Source organism: Aotus nancymaae, unplaced genomic scaffold (genome assembly GCF_030222135.1).
Source record: "Aotus nancymaae isolate 86718 unplaced genomic scaffold, 86718_ANA_hifiasm-v0.15.2.pri h1tg000014l, whole genome shotgun sequence".
Classification (NCBI taxonomy): Eukaryota; Metazoa; Chordata; class Mammalia; order Primates; family Aotidae; genus Aotus; species Aotus nancymaae.
In genome coordinates, this window is record NW_026988425.1 from 49794561 (window position 1) to 49821887 (window position 27327).

At 36.4% G+C, this 27327-nt stretch overlaps 1 protein-coding gene across 5 annotated transcripts in view; it reads right to left on the minus strand.

The window, feature by feature from the left end:
• Nucleotides 1–27327, minus strand: part of SLC38A9 (solute carrier family 38 member 9) — an 80578-nt gene that overhangs the window by 30585 nt on the left and 22666 nt on the right. For 3 of the 5 annotated variants that reach the window (XR_010342588.1, XM_012457300.2, XM_012457301.2), the window contains 5 exons: nt 12398–12530; nt 10525–10646; nt 10323–10386; nt 9996–10089; nt 5763–5933 (listed from right to left, as the gene is read on the minus strand). Coding sequence is in view for 4 of the 5 variants with exons in the window: in XM_012457300.2 (XP_012312723.1) it covers nt 5763–5933; nt 9996–10089; nt 10323–10386; nt 10525–10646; nt 12398–12530 (584 nt within the window). In the remaining variant the exon portion in view is untranslated. Of the gene's footprint in view, nt 1–5762; nt 5934–9995; nt 10090–10322; nt 10387–10524; nt 10647–12397; nt 12659–27327 lie in introns of all 5 variants that reach the window. The other 2 variants (XM_064375982.1, XM_012457302.2) reach the window with 1 other exon arrangement.

Sequence of the window (27327 nt, forward strand, 5' to 3'; positions counted from 1 at the left end):
GACGGAGGGAGAAACTGGAGTGACATACCTACTTGCCAAGGAAGGCCAAGGACCACCATCAACCAACAAAGGTTAGGAAGAGACAAGGAAGGATTCTTCCCTAGATCCTTAGAAGGGAGCAGGGCTCCACTGACCCTTTGATATCACATCTCTAGTCTCCATAGTTATGAAAAAAGAAATCTGTGTTGTTGTAACATGTTTATGGTAATTTGTTACTGCACCCTTAGGAAACGAATACACCAAGGCTCAAGGACAGCATGAAAAAGAAAAACCATAGACCAGTATTTGTTAGGAAAAGACACAAAAGATCTAAACAGATATTAGCTCCTACCCCTCCAAAAAAGCAAACTCAATCCAGTAAGATGTTTGAAAAATGCATGTCATGACTAATGAACTTATTTAAGTTTATCCCACAATACAAGGATGGTTTAAATTTTACAAAATGTATTCATTTAATTCATCACATTGATAGAGGAGAAAATTTAATTAAGATCTCTTGTCTCTTAATATCTTTTGATTATCTCAAGAGATGTAGATTAAGTACTTGATAAAATTCAACCACTTTAATGAAAATGCTTAAGAAAACAATAGACGGGAATGTCTTTAAATTATTAAAGCTTACAACTAATATCCCACAACAAACATAATATTTGTGAAACATTAGAAAGATTTCCTTATGAACAATATAAGAATATCTAAAAGCATTGCTTCAATGGAACTTCACACTTAAAAAACCATCCACATATACATATAGATACACATTTATACATATGTGTCTGTGTGTCTGTGTAAGTATATATGTATATAAATATAAATGTATGTATACTTATATGAACTATTAAAAAAAAACAGAAAGCTTTTTTTTGACATGGAGTCTCACTCTTGTCGCCCAGGCTGGAGTGCAGTGGCGCGATCTTGGCTCACTGTAACCTCTGTCTCTTGGGTTCAAGCAATTCTCCCTCAGCCTCCTAAGTAGCAGGGATTACAGGTACCTGCCACCACACCCGGCTAATTTTTGTACTTTTAGTAGACACAGGGTTTCACCATGTTGACCAAGCTGGTCTCAAACTCCTGACCTCAGGTGATCCGCCTGCCTTGGTCTCCCAAAGTGCTGGGATCACAGGTGTGAGCCACCGCACCTGGCCAGAAAGCTTTTTAAGTTCACAGATGGTATGATTATTTAAATAGAAAATACAAAGTGCATCTACAAAATTTTTAGGATCAGTGAGTTCAGCAAGTTTGCTAGATTCAAGATAAACATTCAAGAGGCAGGACAGGGGGCTCATGCCTGCAATCCCAGCACTTTGGGAGGCTGAGGTGGGTGGATTGCTTCAGCTCAGGAGTTCAAGACCAGCCTGGGCAACATGATGAAACCCATCTCTTAAAAATATACAAAAATTAGACAGGTATGGCGGTAGTTGCCTGTAGTCCCAGCTACTCGGGAGGCTGAGGTGAGAGGATCACCTGAACCTGGAGAGGTTGAGGCTGCAGTGAGCCATGATCACACCACTGCACCCCAGAGCCTGGGTGAAAGAGTGAGACCCTGTCTCAAAAAAACATTCAAAATGTAATTAGGTTCTTTTTATAATAGCAACAAATAATGTGAATGTATAATCAAAAATATATCATTACTTTCTGGGAAGAAAGTAATATTTCTTGAAGGAGGTGTGGGTTATATAGATGTATGCATTTTTCAAAATTGTGTAATTAAGACATATAGTTCAATGAATAAATTCTATCTAAAAAAGAGAACGATACATATACTAATATTGAACTGGGGTGGGGAGTGGGTGTAGCATGGATTATGTGTTCTCAATGGATGTGATAATACTCTCAAGGGGGACAAAATTCATTCTTAGAAGGTAAAAGAAACTCTTTTTACAGCTAAAGCATATGTATACATATAGTTCATAAGGAGATTTACAATATATCTTTGGTATTAAAATTTCATAAGAGGGGTGATCAGAAAAAAAATCTAAAAAGGCTCCTTGAAGGGATAATAATGAAAAAATGGTTGAAAAGCACTACTATAGATGATTTAAAAAAGACAGAATGTTGATAACTGTTAAAACTAAGTAAAGGGAAATTATACTATTCTTTTTACTTTGTATGTATTTAAATTTTTTTATAATAAAAACTGTCTATTTGTATATTAAAACTATAGTTACAGAACAAATGCTACGACCCTGAGGAAAAAGTCCAAAAAAAAAGATACTTATCAAGAAAATCTTTAAGAATATTTTTTAAAGACCTAAATAAACCAGAGATTATGCCATGCCAAAGTCATAAATAGGAAGGCTCAGTATCTAAATGATATCAGTTCTCTCAACATCAATAAATCCAATGCAATGTCAATTGAATTCTAACTCAATACTCAACGATATCAATTACTGTACTGTGTGTGTTCCAACTGATGAAATCAACGCAATTCCAATCAAATTCTGATTGGAATTTTGTGGAACTTGATAAGTTGATTCTAAAATGTATATGGAACAGTTATAAACCATAATGGAGAAAAACAGTAATTTTAAAATAAAATATAAAACTTTTGAATAACATAGAGCTACCATATAAAAAGAGAAGACAAGCCACTAATTAGAAGATATTTGCAACACAATAGTGGATAAAAGGTTACCGCACCTTACAGAGTTTCTACAGGTAAGAAAAGGACCAACAATCCGATAGAAAAATTGGCAAAAGAGGCCGGGCGTGGTGGCTCACGCCTGTAATCCCAGCACTTTGGGAGGCTGAGGCAGGTGGATCATGAGGTCAGGAGATTGAGACCATCCTGGTCAACGTGGTGACACCCTGTCTCTACTAAAAATACAAAAATTAGCTGGGCATGGTAGCGTGTGCCTGTAATCCCAGCTATTCAGGAGGCTGAGGCAGGAGTATCACTTGAAGCAGGGAGTTGGAAGATGCAGTGAGCAGAGATTGAGATGTAGTCTTGCTCAGCCTGCGATAGAGCAAAACTCCGTCTCAAAAAAAAAAAAAAAAGAAAAAGAAAAAGAAAAATGGGCAAAAGATATGAATAAGCTATTTAATGGTCAATACAATTAAGAAAAGATGATTAATACTACTCCTTATGAGGAGAAATGCAAACTAAAACCACATCCTGATGGCAAAATTTAAGTCTGATAATACTGAGTGTGAGTGAGGATGTGGAACAAGGGGACCTTCATAAACTGGGTACAAGCATGATAAAGAACAATTCTGAAATTTCAATTAAGGTTGAAAATGTGAATATCTTAAATTCCAGAAGTGTGTCTATAAGGTCGGAGACAGAAATAAGGATGTTTAATAAAGCCTTGCTTGTAATAGCACAATAAGTGAAAATAAATTAAATGTTTATCAACGAGAACAGATTTTAAAAAGTTGTATATTCATATTACAAAATACTATAAGCAATTATAATGAACTTTGTATATTAATAGAGATGATGAAAGACAGAAAGCAAGTTGCAAAAGCATTTGTGTAGATTAAAAACATGAGGCCGGGTGCAGTGGCTCACATCTGTAATCCCAACACTTTGGGAGGCTGAGGCGGGTGGATCACGAGGTCAGGAGATCGAGACTATCCTAGCCAACATGGTGAAACTCCGTCTCTACTAAAAATACAAAAATTAGCTGGGTGTGGTGGCACAAACCTGTGATCCCAGCTACTTAGGAGGCTGAGGCAGGAGAATCGCTTGAACCGGGGAGGTGGAGATTGAGCCGAGATCGCACCACTGCACTCAAGCCTGGCGATAGAGTGAGACTCCGTCTCAAAAAAACAAAAGCAAAAACAAAAAAACATGCAAAACAATGTATATGTTGCTCATATATTCATGCAGTAAAAGTCCAAAAAGTGTATGGGATTGATAAACACCAAATTCAGAAAAGAAGGAAAATGAGATTGAGAAGGAGTATACATGGGCCTTGGCCTCCATATTTTCTTTTTATATGAATACAGAACTAACTAAGCATAGTGGCTTGTGCCTATAATTCCTTTTTTTTTTTTTTTGAGATGGAGTCTCACTCTTTGTCCAGGCTGGAGTGCAGTGGTGTGATCTCTGTCACTGCAACCTCTGCCTCCCAGGTTCAAGTGATTCTCATACCTCAGCCACCCGAGTAGCTGGGATTATAGGCGAATGCCACCACACCCAGCTAATTTTTGTATTTTTAGTAGAGACAGGGTTTTACCATGTTGGCTAAGCTGGTCTCAAGCTCCTGAACTCAAGTGATCCACTCGCCTTGACCTCCCAAAGTGCTGGAATTACAGGCATGAGCCACCACACCCAGCCTGTGCCTATAATTCAAACTACTTAGGAGGCTGAGGTGGGAGGATCACTTGAGGCCAGGAGGCAGAAACTAGCCTGGGCAACATATTGATACCCTGTCTCTACTAAAAAAAAAAAATAACAAAAAAGAGATCTAATAAAAATATGATAAAACGTTAAGACAAGAAAACTTATTAGTGAATATGCTAGTATTTATATTAGCTTCTGCATTTTTTTGTAGTTTGAAATATTTCATAATTTTTTAAACAATAAAGATGCTAGGGACCAGGTATGGTGGCTCATGCCTGTAATCCCAGCACTTTTGGAGGCCAAGGTGGGAGGATCACTTGAAGTCAGGAGCTTGAGACCAATCTGGCCAACATGGCGGAACCCCGTCTCTACTAAAAATACAAAAATTAGCTGAGCGTTATTGTGAACACCTGTAATCCCAGGTACTCAGAAGGCTGAAGCAGAAGAATCCCTTGAACCTGGGAGGTGGAGTTTGCAGTGATCCGAGATAGTGCCACTGCACTCCAGCTTGGGTGACAGAGCAAGACTCCATCACAAACAAACAATAAAGATGCTTGGTAATAAAAATTATAAAGCTTATTTTATTATTTAATGTTTAAAATAAAATAGAGTTTATCTCCCTCAGTTAAAGGCCCTTAGGGAAATTAGCCATTGTGATTACGTTAGAAATTATTTTGAAATTTTGTTTTCACATAAATCCAGATTTTAAATATATGTTTTATTTAAAGCTGCTAAACATACACCAAACTTTAGGTTTGGTAAAAACTTTAGTAGAACCTTTATAGGGAAAAAAGTTTGGTATCTTATACAATAAACTTCCAGCTCAGTACAGTGGCAGGAGCCTGTAACCAGGAGACTGAGGTGGGAGGATCACTTGAGCCCAGGAGTTTGAGACCAGCCCGGGCAAAACAGCAAGACCCTGTCTCAAAAAAAGAAAAAAACAAATTCGTTAATTAAAAAAATGAACTTCCTCTATCCAATCTAAACAAGTATTTTGACTGATTTCTAAGACTCTCTTCAAAATTTAAGTAGCAGATTTGGGTAAATTATAATTCTATGATATGTAAATATCAATAATATATTTATCATATAAATTCCATTATTCTTTGACTTCCTAATCTTATATCCTAATGTGTTGAAAATAAGTGGCTGAAATTTGTTTCCCCTAGAGTCTACATATCAAGTTCTTTAGTGAAAAACTACTTAAAACATCTACTGGATTATAGATATATTTTATATTAACTAAAGATTTTGGAGTAACATTCATTAGAAAATTAATGTTTGGAAATGAACATACATTATATTTGAGATCACAACCATAGAAAGCAAACTGAATAAAACATATTTTCCAGAATTACATACATTACTTCTTATTTTATTTACCCGAGTCCTAGAATTTAAGGCTAGAACTAACATTACAGTGGTAATTGCATTTGAAAGTACTGTATTAAAAGCATATGATATAGATACTTACTAAAAATAAACTTTCCAGTATTAAAAAGAAAATTTGACATAAGCACCCAATAAACTATCATTGCTCCAATGAGAGACACCAAGGAGAAAAGGAGACTCGACCACTGCCCAAAGGAGCCAAAATAATGTCTGCAGACATCTGGATATTCCCAGGTAGTGGTATCCAATGAAGCTAGATAAAATAAGAGAAAGAATAAAACTAAATGTTGATCATATATTCCATATTCATAATTTGTATTCTCCAAATAAACTAAAAAATATTTAGTGAAAGATTATGGGTATTCTACCACTAGACATTAGAATATATTATGAGATAATAAAATTAAAACATTATAGAAAAATAAAAAAAGAAATGTAGATTAAAAAACAGTACAAGTAACCTGAGAAACAGATTATAGCATTGTAACATTTTATAAGTAATAAAAGCAAGTGATAAACTAAGGTTAAACAAAGGCATCAGTAAGGGGCAGAAAACATTACTTAATATTTGGCATATTCAGATAACAACATAGGGGAAAGTTTCTGGAGTCACACTTTCTACCATATGCCAATATAAATTTCAGAAAACTAAGTCAAATAGGCCAGGTACAGTGGCTCATGTCTGTAATCTCAGCCCGTTGGGAGACCAAGGCAGTCAGATCACTTGAGGTCAGGAGTTTGAGACCAGCCTGGCCAACATGGTGAAACCTCATCTCTACCAAAAAATACAAAAAAATCAGTTGGGCACAGTGGCATGTGCCTGTAGTCCCAGCTACTCTGGAGGCTGAGGCACAAGAATCTTTTGAATCTGGGAGGCAGAATTTGCAGTGAGCTGAGATGGCGCCACTGCACTTTAGCCTGGATGACAGAGCGAGATTCCCTCTCATAAAAAAAAAAAAAAAAAAAAAAAACAGAACAAAGTTAAAAAACTAAAAAGTTAGAAAACATAATGTAGAAATAGAACATGAAAGGTTATCCTCTTCTAACAACTGAAGAAACAAATTACAATGGAAAAGACAAACAGGGCTGGGCATGGTGGCTCAGGTCTGTAATCCCAGCACTTTGGGGGGCTGAGGTGGGCAGACTGCTTGAGCCTAGGAGTTGGAGATGAGCCTGGGCAACATGGCGAAACCCCATCTTTACAAAAATATTCAAAAATTAGCTGGGCGTGGTGGTGTGTACCTGCAGTTCCAGCTACTTAGGAGCCTGAGGTGGAAGGGTCCCCTGAGCCCAGGAGGTTGCAGCTGCAGTGACCCATGATCCCACCACTGCACTAAAAAGGAAGTAATTTAAAAGAATACAGAAAGCATATATAAAATATTTTTAGAAGAATATTCTTTAGAGTACCAAAAATAAGCAACGACTTTAATATACAACATAGGGCAATGATTAAGCAAATACAATAGAGCTGCCACATGCAACTGTATACAATCATTAAGAGACAAAAATGGTGATTGTAGAAACATAAATGTACTAAAAAATAGGTGATAAAGTGGAAGACAACTAAAATACAATATGAATAACTTCATAAAACATGTATTTAGATATTCCTATCATTTAGAATAGAAATTTACATAAGAAAACAAAAAACTAGAAAACATTTGCTTTTCTATGATAGAGTTATTGTATTAATAACATAAACTTTTTATTTAACATTTCAATGTTCAAGGAAGAATATAGATAAGTACAACCTATGAAAGAGTATTTCAATTGTCATCAAAGGATAATTTTACAGTCATTTTTCCTTTATAATTCCATGCTTTGAACTACTTTGAGGTAATTGTCATGTTTGATGAATACAGAAAAACTGAAGTTCTGCTATCTTTGAAGCAAAATATGGCAGCTAGTACATGGCAGAAAGCAGTGATAAGTCTTAAAAATTGAGGACAATAGAATATGATAATTCACGTTTAGATAAAGAATGTGAAAACAACATCACTATCAAGAATAACTGTTTTGGCTGGGCATGGTGGCTCATGCTTGTAATCTCAGCACTTTCGGAGGATAAGGCAGGCAGACCAACTTGAGGTCAGGAGTTCAAGATCAGCTTCGCCAACATGGCGAAACATCATCTCTACAAAACATGCCAAAATTATCCAGGTGGGTGGTGTGCTCCTGTAATCCCAGCTACTCGGGAGGCTGAGGCATGAGAATCCTTTGAACCCAGGAGGAGGAGGTTGCAGTGAGCTGAGTGACTCTTAGCATTTCTAATAAAATTATCTTTTGGCTGATAATAATAATTCTAAGTCTTTTCTAGTTTTTATATTATTTAGGGTTTTTTTTGCTGCATTTGATAATATCGCCAAAAAACTGATTAATTATGAACATTTCTACGTTTTCTTGACTTTAATGAAAACTGCTTTAGCATTTCATAATTTTAGAATGGTGCTGGTACTTGTCTGAGAATAAACAGACTTTGTCATTTTTAAGTAGTGCTTTTCACTTAAGAGTCTTAATCAGAAACAGGTGCTGAATTTATTAAGTGCCCTTTTTATATCTATTGATGTAATTATGAATTTTCCTTTGTTAATGTAGTGAATTATGTTAAATTTCTTAAAAATGAAACATCCTTGCATTACTGGAATAAACTTATAAACTTTAGACACAGGATATTCTTTTGATATACTGTTGGATTCTATATGATAATGTTTTACAAATAAATTTTACATCTATATTTCCTTTCTTTTTGGTAGTGTCAGGCTTTGTGTTAGGCGTGTGTGGACTTTGCAAAATGAATTGGTGGAAGTTCTTCTTTTTCTTCTTTTTATTTTATTTTATTTGAGACAGAGTTTCACTCCATCACCCAGACTGAAGTGTAGTGGCACAATCTTGGCTCACTGCAACCTCCATTTCCTGTGTTCAAACAATTCTCATGCCTCAGCTTCTTGAGTACTTCTTTTTAAATAGTGTGGAACAGTTGAATAACATGGGAGTTAACAGTTAGCCTATAATCCCAGCATTTTGGGAGGCTGAGGTGAGCATATCACTTTAGCCAAGGAGTTAGAGACCAACCTGAGCAACATGATAAAACCCTATCTCTATGAAAAATACAAAAAAATTAACTGGGCATGATGGTGTGCACCTGTGCACCTGTAGTGGAAGAATCACCTGAGCCAGGGAGGTTGAGGCAGCAGTGAGCCATGATAGCATTCCAACCTGGGTAACAGAGTGAGACCCTGTCTCAAAAAAAAAAAGAAAAAGAAAAGTAAAAGGAAAAAAAGAGAAAAGAAAAGAAAAAACAGTTACTGAGAGAACTCAGTGGGGGCTCTGCTCCCATTTTAAAAGAGATGCTAAACTAGATAATATATGAACTTACTGTATATGTTTAAAGAAGTCTTCCAAGTTCAGCCACAATTTGCCTTAGAAACCAGAGGCTAAAATGATCTCCTCTTACCATGTAGAAACCAGAATGAATCTTCTCTCAAGACTTTTTTATTCCTTTTTTTTAAAAGATGGAATATTGCTATGTTGCCAAGGCTAGCCTCAAACTCCTGAACTAAAGCTATCTTCCCACCTAAGCCTCCAGAGTTGCTGGGACTATACGCACACACCACCAGGTCTGGCTTCTCAAGACTTTTAAATAAATACTCGCCCAGTGACTAACACTAGTCTGGTTAACATAAAGAAGGAAGCTGTTTAGTAGGCACAGAAAAAACCTGGAGGCAAAGCCTGATCTGTTGATTCATACTTGCTAAGATTTAATGAAATAATGCATGTTTGTTTAGGTCCTAAACTACTTTAAAACAACCTTAAAAAGGATTTTTCCCTAATCCAGAATTTGTAGAGGTGAGTAGAGGTAAAGTGTTCACACAACTTCAAATATTCATTACTACAGAGTTGCTTACATTTTCATATTTTTCTAGTTATAATTTCTACTTTTAAGAAATTCTAAGATTTAGGTCTTTTGACATGAATAGGTCAAAACAAGTCACCATTAAATGTTAGAAAGCGTAGAATTCTCAATTTAGTTCTGGCAATGACATCATTTTATAAACACGACTTTCTAAATGATTCTTAAGAAACTAGCACCAAAGTGAATAAATTCTGCAAATAACCCCTAGCTTCTCTGAATTTCAAAGGCAGCCACTAATATATTAACAAATTAATTCAGCTGAAAACAATGAATTAGAGAAATAAATCTTCAGGTACAAAGTAGACAGTTGACATACATGTGGCATATACACACTAGTGATCTGCCTCAAAAGGTAATGCTTATTAATACCCATAATCTATTGTCACTGTGTCAAATTCTTACATATCATAGTCCGTGATTTCACTACTCTGTAGCAGCAATAAAGTGTTAAAAGGCCCATCAGTATGATGACACACATTCCAGTAGTAAATCCAGCCTGTTTAAAAATAAAAGTATAAAATAAAACAGCATATATCATCATGTAAGCATAAATTCATATGCAATTATTTTACCCTAAACAATCATGATCAAAACTTGACAACTCATGAAAAACTAAATATAACCATCTATTTTTTAAATGAATTTCATGTAGATTTATTAAAACCTCTGTTATAAAACTTATAAAGAGAAAAACGTTTAGGCAAAAAGTGTGCTGAAAAATTATATTACCTGTTTTATGCCCCAAGGAATACTTAGTATAGACGTTCCCATCATGGTATTCCAAATCATAAAACTGAAAACACAGAGTAATAGCAGTAAAAAAAATGGAGTTTGGCTCTTCAAACATTTTAATTGAGACAAAAATTAAAATAATCAGTAATTTTCATTCATATACAGTTTAAGTCATGCTCCAAAAAGCCGTTTCACTCACATGGTTACTAAACTGGTGTTTTTACCGTATCCTTCAGTGTAACTTTGAAGTTTATAAGCAGAGCCCAACGGACTATACACATAGCACTCTTCTGGAGCTGGAACTACATGGTCTGGGGCAATCTGGTAAAAAAAGAAACACAGAGAAATGTCAGAACCAGGAAATGCAAAATAGGATATTTTCTACACATCAGAACACCTGACTCTAGATACATTTTAAATATCATAAACAAGTACTATGCATCCCTGATCAGTGAATTAAAAAATTCTTTTTCAAATATGGAAAACCTAACTAAAGCAAGAATTTTAAAATCCAAAATAATTTTGGGATTTTCAGAAAATGAGTGTGGATGTATACACACATTCATTAAGAATGGTTATATAATTGTTAATTTTACATCACTGTTTATACACTCTGACTTGCTAGACTTATCTCAGTGTCAGTTAACAAAAAGCATTCAACTTTGGTACATGCTGACTCTATCTCCAGGCGAACAATATACATTCAGGTATAAACTTGCTCAGCTGGGAACTTGGAGATTTGCTTCCAAGAGCCCAGAGCCTCTGGAAGGTCTGAACTAGATCCAGAGATACTGGATTACCTCTACTCCTCCGAGGGCTTAAATAATTCCATTATGGAACTAAGACTTTACCACAACTACTGATGTCAAGGCCTAAGGGGAAAAAAACCAAAAAAAATGGGAAAAAATTTGCCCCATCCAGGACATTTTGGAAATCTCTACTTTGGTCACATAAGAGGAGATGTTATTATTTATTTCACGTGACTATTGTTCAAGGCTTAAATGAGATCGCTACATTCCAGTGATGCCCAATCACTGGTCCTTATTAAATGTTAACGAATGTTGGTTCCCTTCTCTCTTTTTATTAATAATACTAATTTCAAAATCCTATTTTCTCCCAGAATGTTCTCACTTTCAGTTAAACTTGCAAGTTTCTGAATATCTCATCTGTGGTAGTTTTTACAAACTATCAAATTACTTACATATTTTTTATCTTAAAATAGTAATAGAAATTTTTAGAAGATCAAGGGTCAACAAACTCTGGCCCATAGGCCAAATCTGGCTTCAACCTGATTAAAAGAATAATGCTAAATAAGAAACTATTATATTTATTTATGTACATATTTCAGTTTCCCATTTTTTTTTTTAAGAAATGGGGTCACACTCTCTTGCTCAGGCTGGAATACAGTGGCACAATCACAGCTCACTGCATCTTCAAGGGATCCATCCTGGGCTCAAGGGATCCTCCTATATCAGCCTCCCAAGTAGCTGGAATTATAGGTTTGAGCCATCACACTCAGCTAATTAAAAAAATTTTTTTTTTGTAGAGACAGGGTTTCACCATCTTGCCCAGGCTGGTCTTGAACACCTGGGTTCAAGTGATCCTCTCTGCTTGGCCTCCCAAAATGCTGAGATTATAGGCATGAGTCGCTGTGCTCAGCCAGTTTCCCATTCTTGCAGAAAATTTCTAAAAAACATTTCTCTTATAGCTTCAAAGTTAAAAATTGACCACACTAAGCAGAACCTGTTATTATTTGCTATTAGTCAATGGCCTAACCTGCCACTTCAAAAGTAATTTATCCTCCTCAGAGATTTGGGGAATGGGGAACAGCAGAATTTAATCCAAAACAATCTCCAGGTTGTTGTCAACATAGAAAGATTGTTTCAAATTTAGATAAGAATGACCTCGCCTGAGATGTAGGATGTGTACTAATTACTATCTTTGACTTTGCATGAATCGTCCTTGAAATACAGTCAGAAAAAAAGTTCAATCACTGGGAGGTGCCCTGGCTTGTACTGTTCAGTGTTCATTTCAACTGAATTTTAGACGATAAGTAATGCTCTGTCTCTTACCAGTGCCTTGTCTGCAGGAGTGGTGAGCCGGCTATAGTAATGAATTCTCTTGTTCATGGCGGAGGCATGGTCGCTAACCCTCTGAATGACATGATTCACATTGACGATGTTTGTGGGCTCTATATAGAAAGGCCTAGAGAAGGGAATACACACTTGACAAAAAGTGTTCAGCCAAAAATTCTGGAAGTCGGCCTTTGAAGAAAATAACTTTTTGTCCTCCATTTGTAATGGGATGCACAAAGGCAAGGCATTCACTTCTCACTTTTGGTGCAAAAAGAAAATGTCACAAAAGAAGTATTATCCCATTCACAGAATAAAGCTTTTGTCTCATAACACTTTTACTTTAAGCAACTTAGCAACAGAGAAGACAAAACAGAAAGAACTTAAAACAGTTATTAAAAAGAAATATAGCAGCTATCAGTTTCCAACAAGAAAACTTAAGACAGCTTTGAATAGTCTCTCAAAAAAACTTTTGGCACTAAATCAGAGAAATTATGTACTAAAATGTCCCTCTCCTGAGGGGTCTGTACTCCTTCCTTATGGGCCAAAGTTACTTCCTATGATAAACAGAATTCTTATTCCTTAGTTCATGTATTAAGGATTAGTGACCTCAACCATCAGATCCCTTATGAGACTTATCCAAATCAGTATCAAACGGAACATCAGGACAATAGAGATACTTTGCCTCATTCTACTTTTTGTGAATTTTAGTAACATACCCTATTCTTTATATATATGCTTCCTTTCCACGACTGTGTCCTAATTAACTGCAGATTTTGGTGTTCAATCATCCTTTTCAGTCATTAACCTCTTCAGTTTCTTTCTGAAACTCCCTCATTTTCTTCTTAAGTTTCCAGTAACACATTATCAAAAATACAAAGACCAGGCAGAGTTGTATGAAAAGACTGTATTCCTCTGCTGATTCTTAAACTCCTTGGAGTTATAAGTGACACCATGCCCCAAACTGTATATAATTTGCCATTTTAGGCACAGATCCAAACAAAGAAGAAAAAAAAATCCAGATTTATCATCAGTGTTACCTATCTCCTCTATACTTATGGTTCTGAAAGAAACTTAAAATACACTAATGTATGGTAATCATTTCTGGAGACACTGTTAATCTAATCTAATCCTCCCCTTTCTTTTTTTGAGATGGAGTATTGCTCTGTTGCTCAGGCTGGAGTGCAGTGGCACGATCTCGGCTCACTGCAACCTCCACCTCCCAGGTTCAAGGGATTTTCTGGCCTCAGCCTCCCGAGTAGCACCACCACACTTGGCTAATTTTTGTATTTTTAGTAGAGACGAGGTTTTACCATGTTGGCCAGGCTGGTCTCCAACTCCTGACCTCAGGTGATCTTGCCTGCCTTGGCCTCCCAAAGTGCTAGGATTACAGGCATGAGCCAATGCACCTGGCCATTAATCTAATCTTGTGGGAAGTACTTGAAAAACCAAGTGACTGAACATTTCTGCTATTTTTCTTACAAATTCTGTGATATTTGATAAGCGGTAGCAGAGGTGTTAAACAATTTTATCTCTGTAGCTATCATACAGAATCCTTGAATCTTTTATCATTTGTTATCTACTGCAACACCTAACTATGCTGGGTACTATATAGGTCAACACAATGAATATGAAAATAGAGCACTTATAGAGCAAATATGTGGATATAGGGATTAATATGACATATCACATATACTAGTGCTGTGGTTTGAATGTGTCCCCCAAAGTTTATGTGTTGGAAGAAAATCTGCAATGCAACAGTACCAACAGTGGGACCTTCAAGAGGCGATTAGGTGATTAGGGCTCTGAGGTTCACAAATAGATTAAGGACATTATCTTGGGAATAGGTTAATATCATAGGAGTGGGTTCCTGGTAAAAGAATGAGTTCAGTGTGAAGAGTAGAGTATGCGGGAAAAAAAAAAAAAAAATTCCCTTCCTTTCCCCTACCCTCTCTCGTGTACTCTTTCGCCCTTCCACCATGCAGTAATAAGCAAGAAATCCCTTCCTAGATGTGGGCCGTTTGACTTCCCAGTCTCCAGAACTGTAAGAAATCAATCTGTCTTCTTTTAAAATTATCCAGTCTTAGGTATTCTGTTACAGCATTATAAAATGAACTAAGGCACTAAGCATATTATTGTTAAGTGAATTAAGTGGTGTCAATACATTTCAAGAGGATATAATGAAAATGAATGGGTCAGAAGCTGAAAAAGCAATCCCTACTTGTAAATTTGGTAGTCTGCTATAACTACCAATGATCCCAAAGCATTATAATGTCCCCTATCATTTACATTTCTACTATGACACTCAGTGGTACTAAAAAGCAACATAAAAATATATCTGGCAGATGGCTTAATTATACCTGGGGTCACACTCTATAGCGCATTTTCTTCTTGCTTTGCAAGAATGATGCCCTCCAAAATTCAAGAAAGAATCACAACTTTAATGCCAACATAAGGCAAAGACTGAAGCTAGTCATGGATTACCAAAAAAGACTAGTAAGTAAGATTCTGATAGAAAGAGATGTAGGTGTTCAACGTGTAGACTTTTACTTTAAAAATTCAATTGAGTCCTGCTTGCTGAAAAGCAGTCAGGAAGTGCTAAATTTCTTGGCTCCTGGTTTCTTACAGAAGTGTTAACTGTACCAGTTTAGTTGGCTTGACTACTCTGAGGGCAGAATGACTCTGAAAGTTTTTCTTTTCCAACAGTTTTCATCGAGATGCTGAGTGCCTGTTCAAATAAATATTCTGGAATCTTTTCAAAACAGATTCTCTTCAAAAAATATACAACTCAGCAAATTTAATTGAATTATTAGAAACATGCTTAAAACTTCATTTGAGAGAGAAAAAATATAAATTATATTTTTAATTGAACTTAGCTGGATCTGAAAACACTTTTAAAATTAAACAATACTATACAAAGAACAATATTCAGAATAAGAATTTTGAAACTTGGGTTTTCTTTTTTGAACATAGTTTCACATGACTGCTCCCTATCAATGTTACTTCTCATTTGAAATGTAGTTCAGCTGTGCCACACTGAAAATAAAGAAGTTATATTTGTCTTGCCTTATAAATATTTATGGTCATGCCACAGAAAAAATGCTTTTAATATTAAGCAAAATTTATAAAATATTTTAAAATGTGAGTCAAACCTCATATTTTCATTTAATACACTTATAAACAGAGAAACCTTATTTCTATCTAACACTTTTTCTAGGTTCCACTCCTTCAATTCCTTAAAAATTTTTGGCTCATACGTCTGTCTCCACCCTACTGACCAGTTATGCTTCTCTGAAATTTAATAAAATGCCATCACTCTTAAGAAGGTCTGTACCCCAAATGAGGTGCAAAACCAGGTACAACTGAATTCAGTATTTAGGGATATACAGACAATAAAACTATTATAAAGCATAGGGAAATTCCATACAAAAGTCAAGATAGTGGTCATCCCTAGGAAGGATGGGTGATGTGTTTGGTGAAGGACATATGGGGAACTTTTAAGATGCTGCTGTCTTGACCTTATGCTGCTTAGATGGGTGTTGGCTCCCTCCCTCCCTTCCTCCCTCCCTTCCTTCTTTCCTTCTCTCTCTCTTTCTCTCTCTTTCTTTTCTTTCTTTCTTTTTTGAGACAGGGTTTTACTCTATCGCCTAGGCTGGAGTGCAGTGACATGAACATGGCTTACTGCAGCCTCAACTACCTGGGCTCAGGTGAATTTTCTTGCCTCAGCCTCAGCCTCCCAAGTAGCTGGGACCACAGGCGCTTACCACCATGCCTAGCTAATTAAAAAAAATTTTTTGTAGAGACAGGGTCTTGCCATATTGCCCAGGCTGGTCTCAAGCTTCTGGCTCAAGCAATCCTCTTGTCTTGGCCTCCCAACATGTTGGGATTACAGGCGTGAGTCACCATACCTGGCCTATAAATATTTCTTAAAGTGTACATATACAATGCACTTTTTTGTACATGGGATATATCAAAGACAAGCCTTTAAAAATAGATTTTAAGTGGAAACATCCTTTCAAAATTTAGTAGCGAGACTGAGATAGACTCAAAAATCTTTTGTATCATACAGAAATGTATTGGTTATATTGTGGCAAACTTAAACGAGTTACCTATTTTTCTTCTACAAGATACAACTGCTCCAAATTTGATAACTTCTTCTATGATGACACATAGCTATCAATAGTATGCTACATAGGTACACAACAGATATTAAAAACAACCCCCCCCAAAACATACTTATCTCCCTTCAAGATAGATGGTATTTTAATAGTCTGCGAGTAGTTGCTTTTTAAAGAAACATGTTACACAAAGAACATTCTGATAGTAGATGTTTAGAAATGTTTCCATTATTAGATGGTTTTATTGCTGAACATGTCTGTTACCAATAAAAACTCATATCTATCTGTAATTTCATACACATGGAATCAAAATTTTCTAAGATTTAAAAACTTCCAAATGAAGAATTTAAATGATCTTTGAACATGTCATTAAACGTGACAGAAAAATCAAAGTAATAATTATAATTCTAAAGCAAATTGCACTACCAGTATCTTGGTATTTACTTCCTATAATGCAAGTATTAATACTAATATTTTAATTGAAAAGTGTGCAGAGGTATAACAATGTTTAGAAATCATGAAATTAAATACTCAATATATTTCAAATGTGGAAATTTACAAACATTATAAAGTATCAAATAAAATACTAATTTATAAAAACAAGCATTAAAAAATAAACATTAAACAGTTATAATTCTAACATAAAGTACTCAATATGACTGTATGCAATGCTTTTTTATCCTTTGTATCCTTCTACCCAGTACGCCTTTCAAAATGACAACTCTCAAGTAATCAGTTCAGAAAGACTTCAGGACCTTCCTAAAGTGTATAATACTCTTCCAGTGGAGCTTTCAGACTAGCTAGGCAGCTCCTCCACTCTGGCCAGAAGCTACTGAATTATAGGTCTTTGTTTGTTTGTTTTGAGACAGGGTCTCACTTTGTTGCCCAGGCTGGAGTACAGTGGTGCACTGATAGCTCGCAGCAGGCTTAAATTCCTGGGCTCAAGTGATCCTCTTGCCTGAGCCTCCCCAGAGGCTGGGACTACAGGTATGTACCAGCATGCCCAGCTAATTAAAAAATAAAAATTTTTTTTTGGTAGAGATGGGCTCTTTGTATGTTGCCCAGGCTGGTCTCAACTGATCCTCCTGCCTCGGCTTCCCAAAATGCTGGAATTACAGGTGTAAGCCATCATGCCTGGCAGAGAGACTTGCCAACTTCCAAGGGGTCCCTCTAAATCAATACTTTTTTTTCTTTAGAGTGTGTGTGTGTGCGCGCGCACGTGTGTGTGTGTGTGTAGTGTGTTGGGAGGGAGGGTAGTGGCTGGAACAACTGGGTGGTAAAGTAGAGCTAGGAGTGTCAGAAATGAAGGGGAAGGCAGAAAAGAAGAAAAGAGGAGAGGAGAGCTTGGGGGCAGACTAGAAAGAAAACCACAAAAGGTGGACAAGGTTACTGGTTGTTTCAGGGTTTTTTTGTTTTGTTCTTTTGTTTTTATTTTGTTTTGAGACAGAGTCTTGCTCTGTCTTGCCCAGGCTAGAGTACAGTAGCCCGATCTTGGCTCACTGCAGCCTGCACCTCCCAGGTTCAAACAGTTCTCCTGTCTTAGCCTCCAGAGTAGCTGGGACTACAGACGTGCACCACCACACCAGCTAATTTTTGTATTTTTAGTAGAGACGGGGTTTCACCATGTTGGCCAGCCTGGTCTTGAGCTCCTAACCTCAGGTGATCCACTCGCCTTGGCTTCCCAAAGTGCTGGGATTACAGGTGTGAGCCACTGTGCCCAGACAGTTACTGGTTGTTTGTAAATTAACAGTATTGAATCAATGAAAACTCTAGTATTTTGAGCTTAAAAATAGCATCGAATACTAAATATACAAACTAGCACTGCAATCACTGTAAGAATTGAGTGATATTATAGAGGATGAAAATTCATCATGCAAATTTCAACAAAAAACATCACATGTAATTGTTGGATGAGACTGAAATGAACTTTTTTCTTTTCAATTTTTCTGAGACAGGGTCTTGCTCTGTCACCCAGGTTGGAGTACAGTGGCAGTGTGATCATTGGCTCAATGTAACCTTGAACTCTGGAATCAAGTGATCCTCCTGCCTCAGCCTCCCGAGTAGCTAGGACTACAGGCGTGTACCACCATGGCTAATTTTTATTATTATTATTTTTTATGGAGATGAAGTCTTGCTGTGTTGCCCAGGTTGGTCTTAACTCCTGGCCTCAAGTGATCCTCTTCCTTGGCCTCTCAAAATGCTGAGATTACAGTCATGAGCTACTGTGCCTGGCCTGGAATAAACCTTAAATCAGTTTAAATTACTGTGTGATAAAGGATTAAATAATAAAAAATATTAAATTATTGATATTAAAGTGAAAACAAAAAATTGGCTATACTGCTAATAAAATTTAAAGTTAATTTTATCAAGATTGATTATATCTAATAATTTAAAAATTTCCATTATGTATATTTTAGACTATATAATATGTAAATATATAAATATATGTACATGATTTGCAAATGAATATGTGCATGTACACACACATATGCAGTCTCATTTTTTTAAGATTTTTTTTTAACCAACTGGCATGGTGAAAAAGCTTTTGAAAAAAGTAAATGTTAAGAAACACCTGGTTGACGATTATAAGTTCCCTGTTTTAGAATTCTAAACTGTTACTTAGTTGAAAGTAAACACCTTCATCAATAACATGTAGACAAAGAACTTGACCTGAAAATTAATTCTCAGGCACATATATTTTATTACAGGCCCATATATTTTATTACAGATTCTGCCGAGAATAAATTTCAAAATTCTTTTCAATGCAATTTATGTTCTTAAATTTTGGTTTTAAAAAATCCATTAATTTAACAAAAGTTCTACTGTGCTGAGAATCTCTTATTATGATGTCTACAAAATGATCAGTAAAAGAAATGCAAGATTTTGAGGTTTTTTAAATAGCACCAGCACTGGAATAAGGCTTAAGGAATTATATAAACAACAGAAACATTTTAACCAAGTTAAGATGCTTCCATTTCTCTAGGTTGATGTAAACAGTAACACCACCACCACCACCGCAACCACTCCATTCCATCTTCTATCTAGAAACAACAGTTCCAAATGGGAAATGGTGAGTGACATTCCACAGAGGAAAATTAGGAATGTGGAAAAAATTCCCAAGAGGGCAAGTTTTCCAAGCAGCTTCTCCTTTTATCCACTTTATAAGCACGCCAAAATAAATCACGAATTGTCTCAATCTATTTAAGTATAGTAAGTTAGGAGGACTATTAACTTAATATTTTTGAAATAAAGAGCGTGTCTTAATTATAAATAAAGAGTAGGCTTCAGCCTGTAATCCCATGCCAGTTATTACTCTCTTTCTTACACAAATCCACCAAAACGATTTCTGGAAAAGAAATAAAATTTCCAGTTTCATAACCCATTAATTCCCCATGGGAGAAAAAAAAACGTAGAGAATAAGAAAAATGCCAGGCTAGCATTTTAACTAAAATTTCCTATCCTTAAAAACTGGAAAGACAATGAAAGAAGAAGGTAAAGATTTCAGTATATATATAGAAATACATCTTATTTTTAATACTGTACATACATGTGATTCAAACAAAACACATCTACTCTTTAAACAGATCACCAAAGAAAAAGAGCCTCTTTCTTGTTCCTTTCCCATATCTTAATCTTAATTTGAGTGTGTTCCCTCCAAAATTTAGGCATTGCCAATGTGATGATATTAAGAGCTGGGGCCTTTAGAGGGTGATTAGGCCATGAGAGTTCCTCCCTCATTAAGGCCCTTACAAAAGAGACTTCACATAGCATTTAGCTAGCTTGTTCTTCAGTTCTTCTGCCATGGATGACACAGCAACAAGGCCCATGTCAGATCAAACACCAGTGCCTTGATCTCTGACTTCCCTGCTTCCAGAATTGGGAGAAATAAATTTCAGTTTTTTATAAATTACCTAGTCTCAAGTATTCCTTACAACAGCACCAAATGGACTAAGGCACTTAAGGCAGGGATTCTACACATTAAGCCTTAGAAATCCTCATCATGGCTCTCAAGAAAGGCAGACAGAGAAATTCTGCTTTACCACTGGAAAGACACTATCAACAAATGGTTTACACAAACCAGTCATTCAGAAGATGATTGCTGTATTTTCAATCCAGATGGCAAATACTGTAGTAGCCTAATCAGAATCTACTGCTAGTTGCATTCTGCAGACTAATCCCAGAATAACAGAACAGATTGATAAAGGCAAGACCTCAAAGTGAAACCTGCCCTGCCAACTGGCTCCTATCAACGAATTTTTACATATAGGAAAATTTTACAAACTAAATATAAGAGGTATTTCAGGAAAAAAAGACAAAAGTAGTGCTAGAAAGTATATGCTGAAATAAAAACTTTCACACATTGCTAGTAGAAGTTGGTACAATCTTTCTAGAAAGCAATTTGCTATATGTATTAAGAACCTTAATTGTGTTCATGCTCTTCATTATAATAGTTATACTTTTGAGACTCTATTAGAAAGAAATCAAAATATGGTATAAAAATTATGTAGAAAGCTACTAATCACAGCCTTTAAAATAATTACAACTGTAAACATCTTAATATTAAAACATTGTTAAATTATATATATTTAAATTTAAGATGATATTTAGAAAGAATTCCTAATATGGAAGAATGCTTGTAATATAAATTTCTTCTTTCGGCATTTCAGTGAGTCTTAAGGACAGTTTTTACCATAAAACTTTTTACTACTGTTTGAAAGCCAGTACTTTCCCCTTCTCTATCATTCTTAGCTTCAATCTTTACCCCTACGGTTTAAGGCAGTTAAAATCTTTGGATGATCTTGCCTAAGGACTGTAGGTTTGCTTCAGGGTTTAGGAGAGGCTGGAGACTGTTTTGCTTTTTGTTGTCCAAAGAGCCATTTTGATCAGAACATTTGCATTAGAATTGTGGGGGTAGACTGAAATTAAGGTGAATGGGCCTGACATTTTTTTTAACTTCCTCAGAAACAAGACAAGAGGTATGGGTGTCATAGCAGTACAAAGTACAAGTTCCTATAGTTGCTGACTAATATTAGAGTCCTTTGGTGCAGACCAGGGGTCGGTAGACTACGGCCTGATAAAACAAATGCCTATGTCCTGTTTTTGTAAAAGTACTTTTTCGTAAATAAAATGTACATTCAGTCAGGCCCATGCACTTACGTTTTGTCTGTGGCTACTTCCACTCCACAATGGCAAATGAGTCCATATGCCCACAAAACCTAAAGTATTTACTAACGTGTCCTTTATAGAAAAAATTGGCCAACTCCTCTTCTAGACCATCTTAAGGCCCCCTTAAGGACTTAGAGCGGGAAGAAGGTCTTCCACTCTCCTCTTTGATGGGCAAAGGAGATGACTGAGGGAGGAGCCTATATGCCCTTAACAGATCTATGTCAGGGAGCATCTGAATGTTTTTCTTTTAGAAATATTTATAACCAGATGTCCCTAGGCCTCATTCAGCTTAATACCTTGCAAAATCTACCTCCCACATTTAAAAACAGAAGCCAAACCAAAAAAACCTCAACCTCAGCCAAAACAACTACAATAAATGTTGTTGCACAGAGTAGTAGTGCCTGCACAGAAACCTTCCCAAGGCACCTGGTCATGAAGGTTACATATGGGCTCATTCCACTCCTGGTGCAGCCAGAATGTATAGCACAGTCACTAACAGGAGTATGATCCACAGGACTCTTGGATATGCTAGTACAGGATGGGTTCAATTAGTATTTTTCCTTTTTCTTTTTTTTTTGAGATGGAATCTTGCTCTGTTGCCCAGGCTGGAGTGCACTGGCACGATCTTGGCTTGCTGCAACCTCTGCCTTCCAGGTTCAGGCAATTCTCTGCCTCAGCCTCCTGAGTAGCTGGGATTACAGGCACCCGCCACCACGCTGACTAATTTTTGTATTTTTAGTAGAGACGGGGTTTCAACATCTTGGCCAGGCTGGTCCTGAACTCCTGACCTCAAGATCCACCTGCCTCCGCCTCCCAAAGTGCTGGGATTACAGGCATGAGCCACTGTGCCTGGCCTCAATTAATATTTTTCCTAATGAAAAATGAGTTCTAAATATATACATACATAGGCTGGGTGTGGTGGCTCACACTTGTGATCCCAACATGAAGACTGATTGAGGCCAGGAGTTCAAGACCAGCATGGGCAACACAACAAGGCCTTTTTTCTACAGAAAATAGAAAAATTAGCCAGGCATGGTGACATGCACCTGTAGTCTCAGCAGGGAGGCTGAGGCAGGAGGATTGCTTGAGCCCAGAAGTTCAAAGTTACAAAGTGCTATGATGGTGCTACTGCACTCCAGCATGGACAATAGAGTGAGACCCTGCCTCAAAAACAAACAAATAAGTGTGTGTGTGTGTTTGTGTGTGTGTGTGTGTATACACATAAAATCAAATATTTATCACCCCTTATTTTTTGCTAGGTATCTATCTCCCTGGCTGGAGGGTGGAGCTGTGTTTGAGTGAAGTGTCTGGCACACAGAAGGAACATAATGAATATTTGCTAACAAAAGAATAAAGCAAGGAAAGAAGGAAGGAAGCAAGGCAGGCAGGCAGGCAGGCAGGCAGAAGGGGAAAAAACGGAGGGAGGGAAGGAAGAAAGATGGCAGGCAGGTGGGGAAGAAGAGAAAGAGGGAGGGAAGAAGGTAGGCAGGCAGACAACTAGGGAATAACCTGCAGAAGTAATAATGACATATAACATAAATTTAAAAGAAAAAGCAGCACAATTCATTACATATACTATGTGATCTCATCTAAAAACATCATAGAAAAGAAGGCTAGGGGTAAATACAATAAATATACCAACAGGTGTTTTTGTTTGTTTTAGAGATGAGGTCTCATGATATTGCCCAGGTTGGAGTGCAGTTCTATTCACAGGCATGATCAAGAGCACTGTGGCCTCAAACTCCTCGGCTCAAGGAATCCTCTTGCCTTAGCCTCCTGAGTAGCCGAGACTGCCAAGGTGATTTAAACAAAGTTTTAAGAAAATGAGTTTTTCATTTTGTATGTACTTTTTTATCCTAAGTTATTGGAATGCTATATTTTCGGGATACTTTGTTCTCTTAGAAATGTAGCACATTGTCTACATTTAAGATAATCAAGAAGTTATTGAAAAAAATAAAATCACCCATCAGAAATCACTACTGTTAACACTTTAGTGCATTTCCTAGACACATACATGTGCACACATGTATGAAATTAGTTTCATTTGCTTTCAAACTTTTCACAAAGCAGAAACCTACAATATATATATTTTCTGCCTGGCTTCTTTTGCCAACATTATCTTTATGACAGTCACCCACATTCTGTATGTAGCTACAGTTTGTTCACGTTCATAGCTGTATAACATCCCATTATATAAAAACACAACAATTTACTTATCCATTCCTGTTGATGGGTATCTGGGTTTCTTTGGAGCTCTTATAAAGAAATTCTAATTTATATTCTCTTACATGTCCCTTGGTGCAATATGTACACATTTTTCTGATTGTGAACTCAGTGTATACTCAATAGTAGCAGATAATTACAAACTTGTTTCCAAAATGACTACCTACACTTACTCTAGTACTATATCAGCATTTCCACTGTTCCACATCCTAATCAACATTCATTATTATCATTGATTTCTTAATTTGGGTACTGTAATTACAGAATTTCTATTTGATTCTTTAAAAAAAATTTCCCACAATTTTTTTTCATATTTCTAGTCAGTCCCAAATTTTCAGTCTTATTTTAATTTCCTTTAACATGTTAAAGGCAGTTCTTTAAAAGTCTGTTCCTGCTAACTCCATTATCTGGATCACCTGTGAGTCTCTTTTTATTGTGTATTGAGTCTCTTAATTTCCAGTCATCTTGTCCTGGCTTCTCTTATGCTTGGCTAGTTTTTAGCCAGTTCCTGACATTGTATATTAAAAAACTATATAAATAACTTGAAACCTAAAATATTTTCTTTAGAAAGAGTTTATGTCAGCTTTGGGAAGTCAATTTGAGACAGGAGCAATCCTAGATCACCTTAATCCAGTTTGGGGGACTGAGATGAGTTAAAGTTGGGCTTCAGTCCCTGAAAGAAGGATGTTCTATTTCAAATTCACTCACATGTCTAGGCTGTAGCCCTTTGGATTTCCAACCTAAAGTTTATGTGAGGTCTCCCTTACTGGGCCCTGGATTCCAAATTTTCTTCCTCTAGCCCTGTAGGGCTGGCAAAGGCTCGGTTTTAAGCCTCTCAGCTAATAAACTGGAATTGGCAGATATTCTTGAGGAAATGCTGGACTCTCCTTTCTGGCTTTGTCTTCTCCCTGATTTAGATCTCAATATTCTACATTGTCTTATTAGTTGTCCTATGTCTTCGAGCATATTTTTAAAAACATTTTGTTAGCTTTTCTAGTTATTCCCAACAACTTGGTCAGCCCAAATTCCTTAATCTGTCATTCACAGACTGATGACTATATAGCCATCACCATAATCCATTTTAGAACATTTTTACCATCCCAAAAAAAGTCTCAGACCCCATTTTCCCCTTTCTCCAGCCCCTGGCAACCATTAATCTACTTTATGTTTCCATGGCTTTACCGAATCTAGAATGTTTGTATAAATGGAATCATATAATATGTAGTATTTTTTGTGTGGCTTCTTTCACACAGCATAATGTCTTCAAGGTTGACAAGTATTGTTGTTCATCAGTTGATGGACATTTGAGTTGTTTCCACTTTAACCATTACAAATGTTAGGAACATTTGTTTATAACTATTCGTGTAGACATATGTTTTTAATGCTCTGGATACCCAGAAGTAGAATTGCTAGGTCATATGATAGCTCTGTATTTAACATTTTTGAGGAACTATCAAACTGTTTTCAAAAATGTCTGTATCATTTTTTTTGTTTTTTGTTAACCTTTAAGTTCAGGGGTACATTTGCAGGATGTGCCAGTTCATTATATAGGCAAACATGTATCATGGGGGTTTGTTTTACGGATTATTTCATCACCCAGGCGTTAAGCCTAGTATCCATTAGTTATTTTTCCTGATCCTCTCCCTCCTCCCACTAAGCCCCAGTGTATGTTGTTCCCCTCTATGTGTCCATGTGTTCTCAATATTTAGCTCCCACTTATAAGTGAGTACATGTGGTATTTGGTTTTCTGTTCCTGTGTCAGTGTGCTAAGGATAACAGCCTCTAGCTCCATCCATGTCCCTGCAAAGGACATGATCTCATTCTTTTTTATGGCTGCATAGCATTCCATGGTGTATATGTATCACATTTTCTTTATCCAGTCTATCATTGATGGGCCTTTTGGTTGATTCTATGTCTTTGCTATTGTAAATACTGTTGCAATGAACATACATGTGCATGTATCTTTATAACAGAACTATTTATATTCCTTTGGGTATATATCAAGTAATGGGATTGCTGGGTTGAATGGTATTTCTGTCTTCAGGAATTGCCACACTATCTTCCATAATGGTTTAACTAATTTACACTCCCACCAACAGTGTAAAAGCATTCCTTTTTCTCCACAACCTCATCAGCATTTGTTACCTTTTAACTTTTTAATAGTAACCATTCTGATTGGTGTGAGATGGTATCTCATTGTGGTTTTGCCCACTTTTTAATGGGGTTGTTAGTTTTTTCTTGTAAATTTGTTTAAATTCCTTATAGATGCTGGATATTACCTTTGTCAGACACATAGTTTACAAAAATTTTCCTCCACTCTGTAGGCTGTCTGTTTACTCTATCGATAGTTTCTTTTGCTGTACAGAAGCTCTTTAGGTTAATTATATCCCAATTGTCAATTTTTGCTTTTTTGGAATTTTTTTGGCAACTTCATCATGAAATTTTTGCCTGTGCCTATGTCCTAAAAGGTATTGCCTAGGTTGTCTTCCAGGGTTTTTATAGTTTTAGGTTTTACATTTAAGTCTTTAGTCCAACTTGAGTTAGTTAATTTTTGTATATGGTTAAGGAAAGGGTCTAGTTTCAATTATCTGCAAATGGCTACCCAGTTATCTCAGCACAATTTATTCAATAGCGAATATTTCCCCATTGCTTGTTTTTGTCAGGTTTGTTGAAGATAGTTATAGGTGTACAGTCTTATTTCTGGGTTCTCTATCCTGTTCTACTGGTCCATGTGTCTGTTCTTGTACCAGTACCATGATGTTTTGGTTACTGTACTCCTGTAGTATAATCTGAAGTTGGATATCATGATGTCTCCAGCTTTGTTCTTTTTGCTTAGGATTGCCTTGGCTATTCAGGCTCTTTTTTGGTTCCATATGTATTTTTGAAAGCTTTTTTCTAGTTAGGTGAAGAATGTCAATGACAGTTTAATGGGAATAATATTGAATCTATAAATTGCTTTGGGCAGTATGGCCACTTTAATGATATTGATTCTTCTCATCTATGAGCATGGAATGCTTTTCTATTTGTTTGTGTCATCTCTGATTTGAGCAGTGGTTTGTAGTTCTCTTGCAGAGATCTTTCACTTCCCTTGTTAGCTGTATTCCTAGGTATTTTCTTTTTTTTGTGGCAATTGTGAATGGGAGTTCATTCGAGATTTGGCTCTCAACTTGACTGTTGTTGGTATATAGTAATGCTAGCAATTTTTGCACATTGATTTTGTATCCTGAGGCTTTCCTGAAGTTGTTTATCAGCTTAAGAAGCTTTTGGGCTGAGACATTAGGGTTTTCTAGATATAGAATCATGTCATCTGCAAACAGGGATAGTTTGACTTCCTCTCTTCCTGTTTGAATGACCTTTATTTCTTTCTCTTGCCTGATTGCTCTGGCCAGAACTTCCAATACTATGTTGAATAGGAGTAGTGAG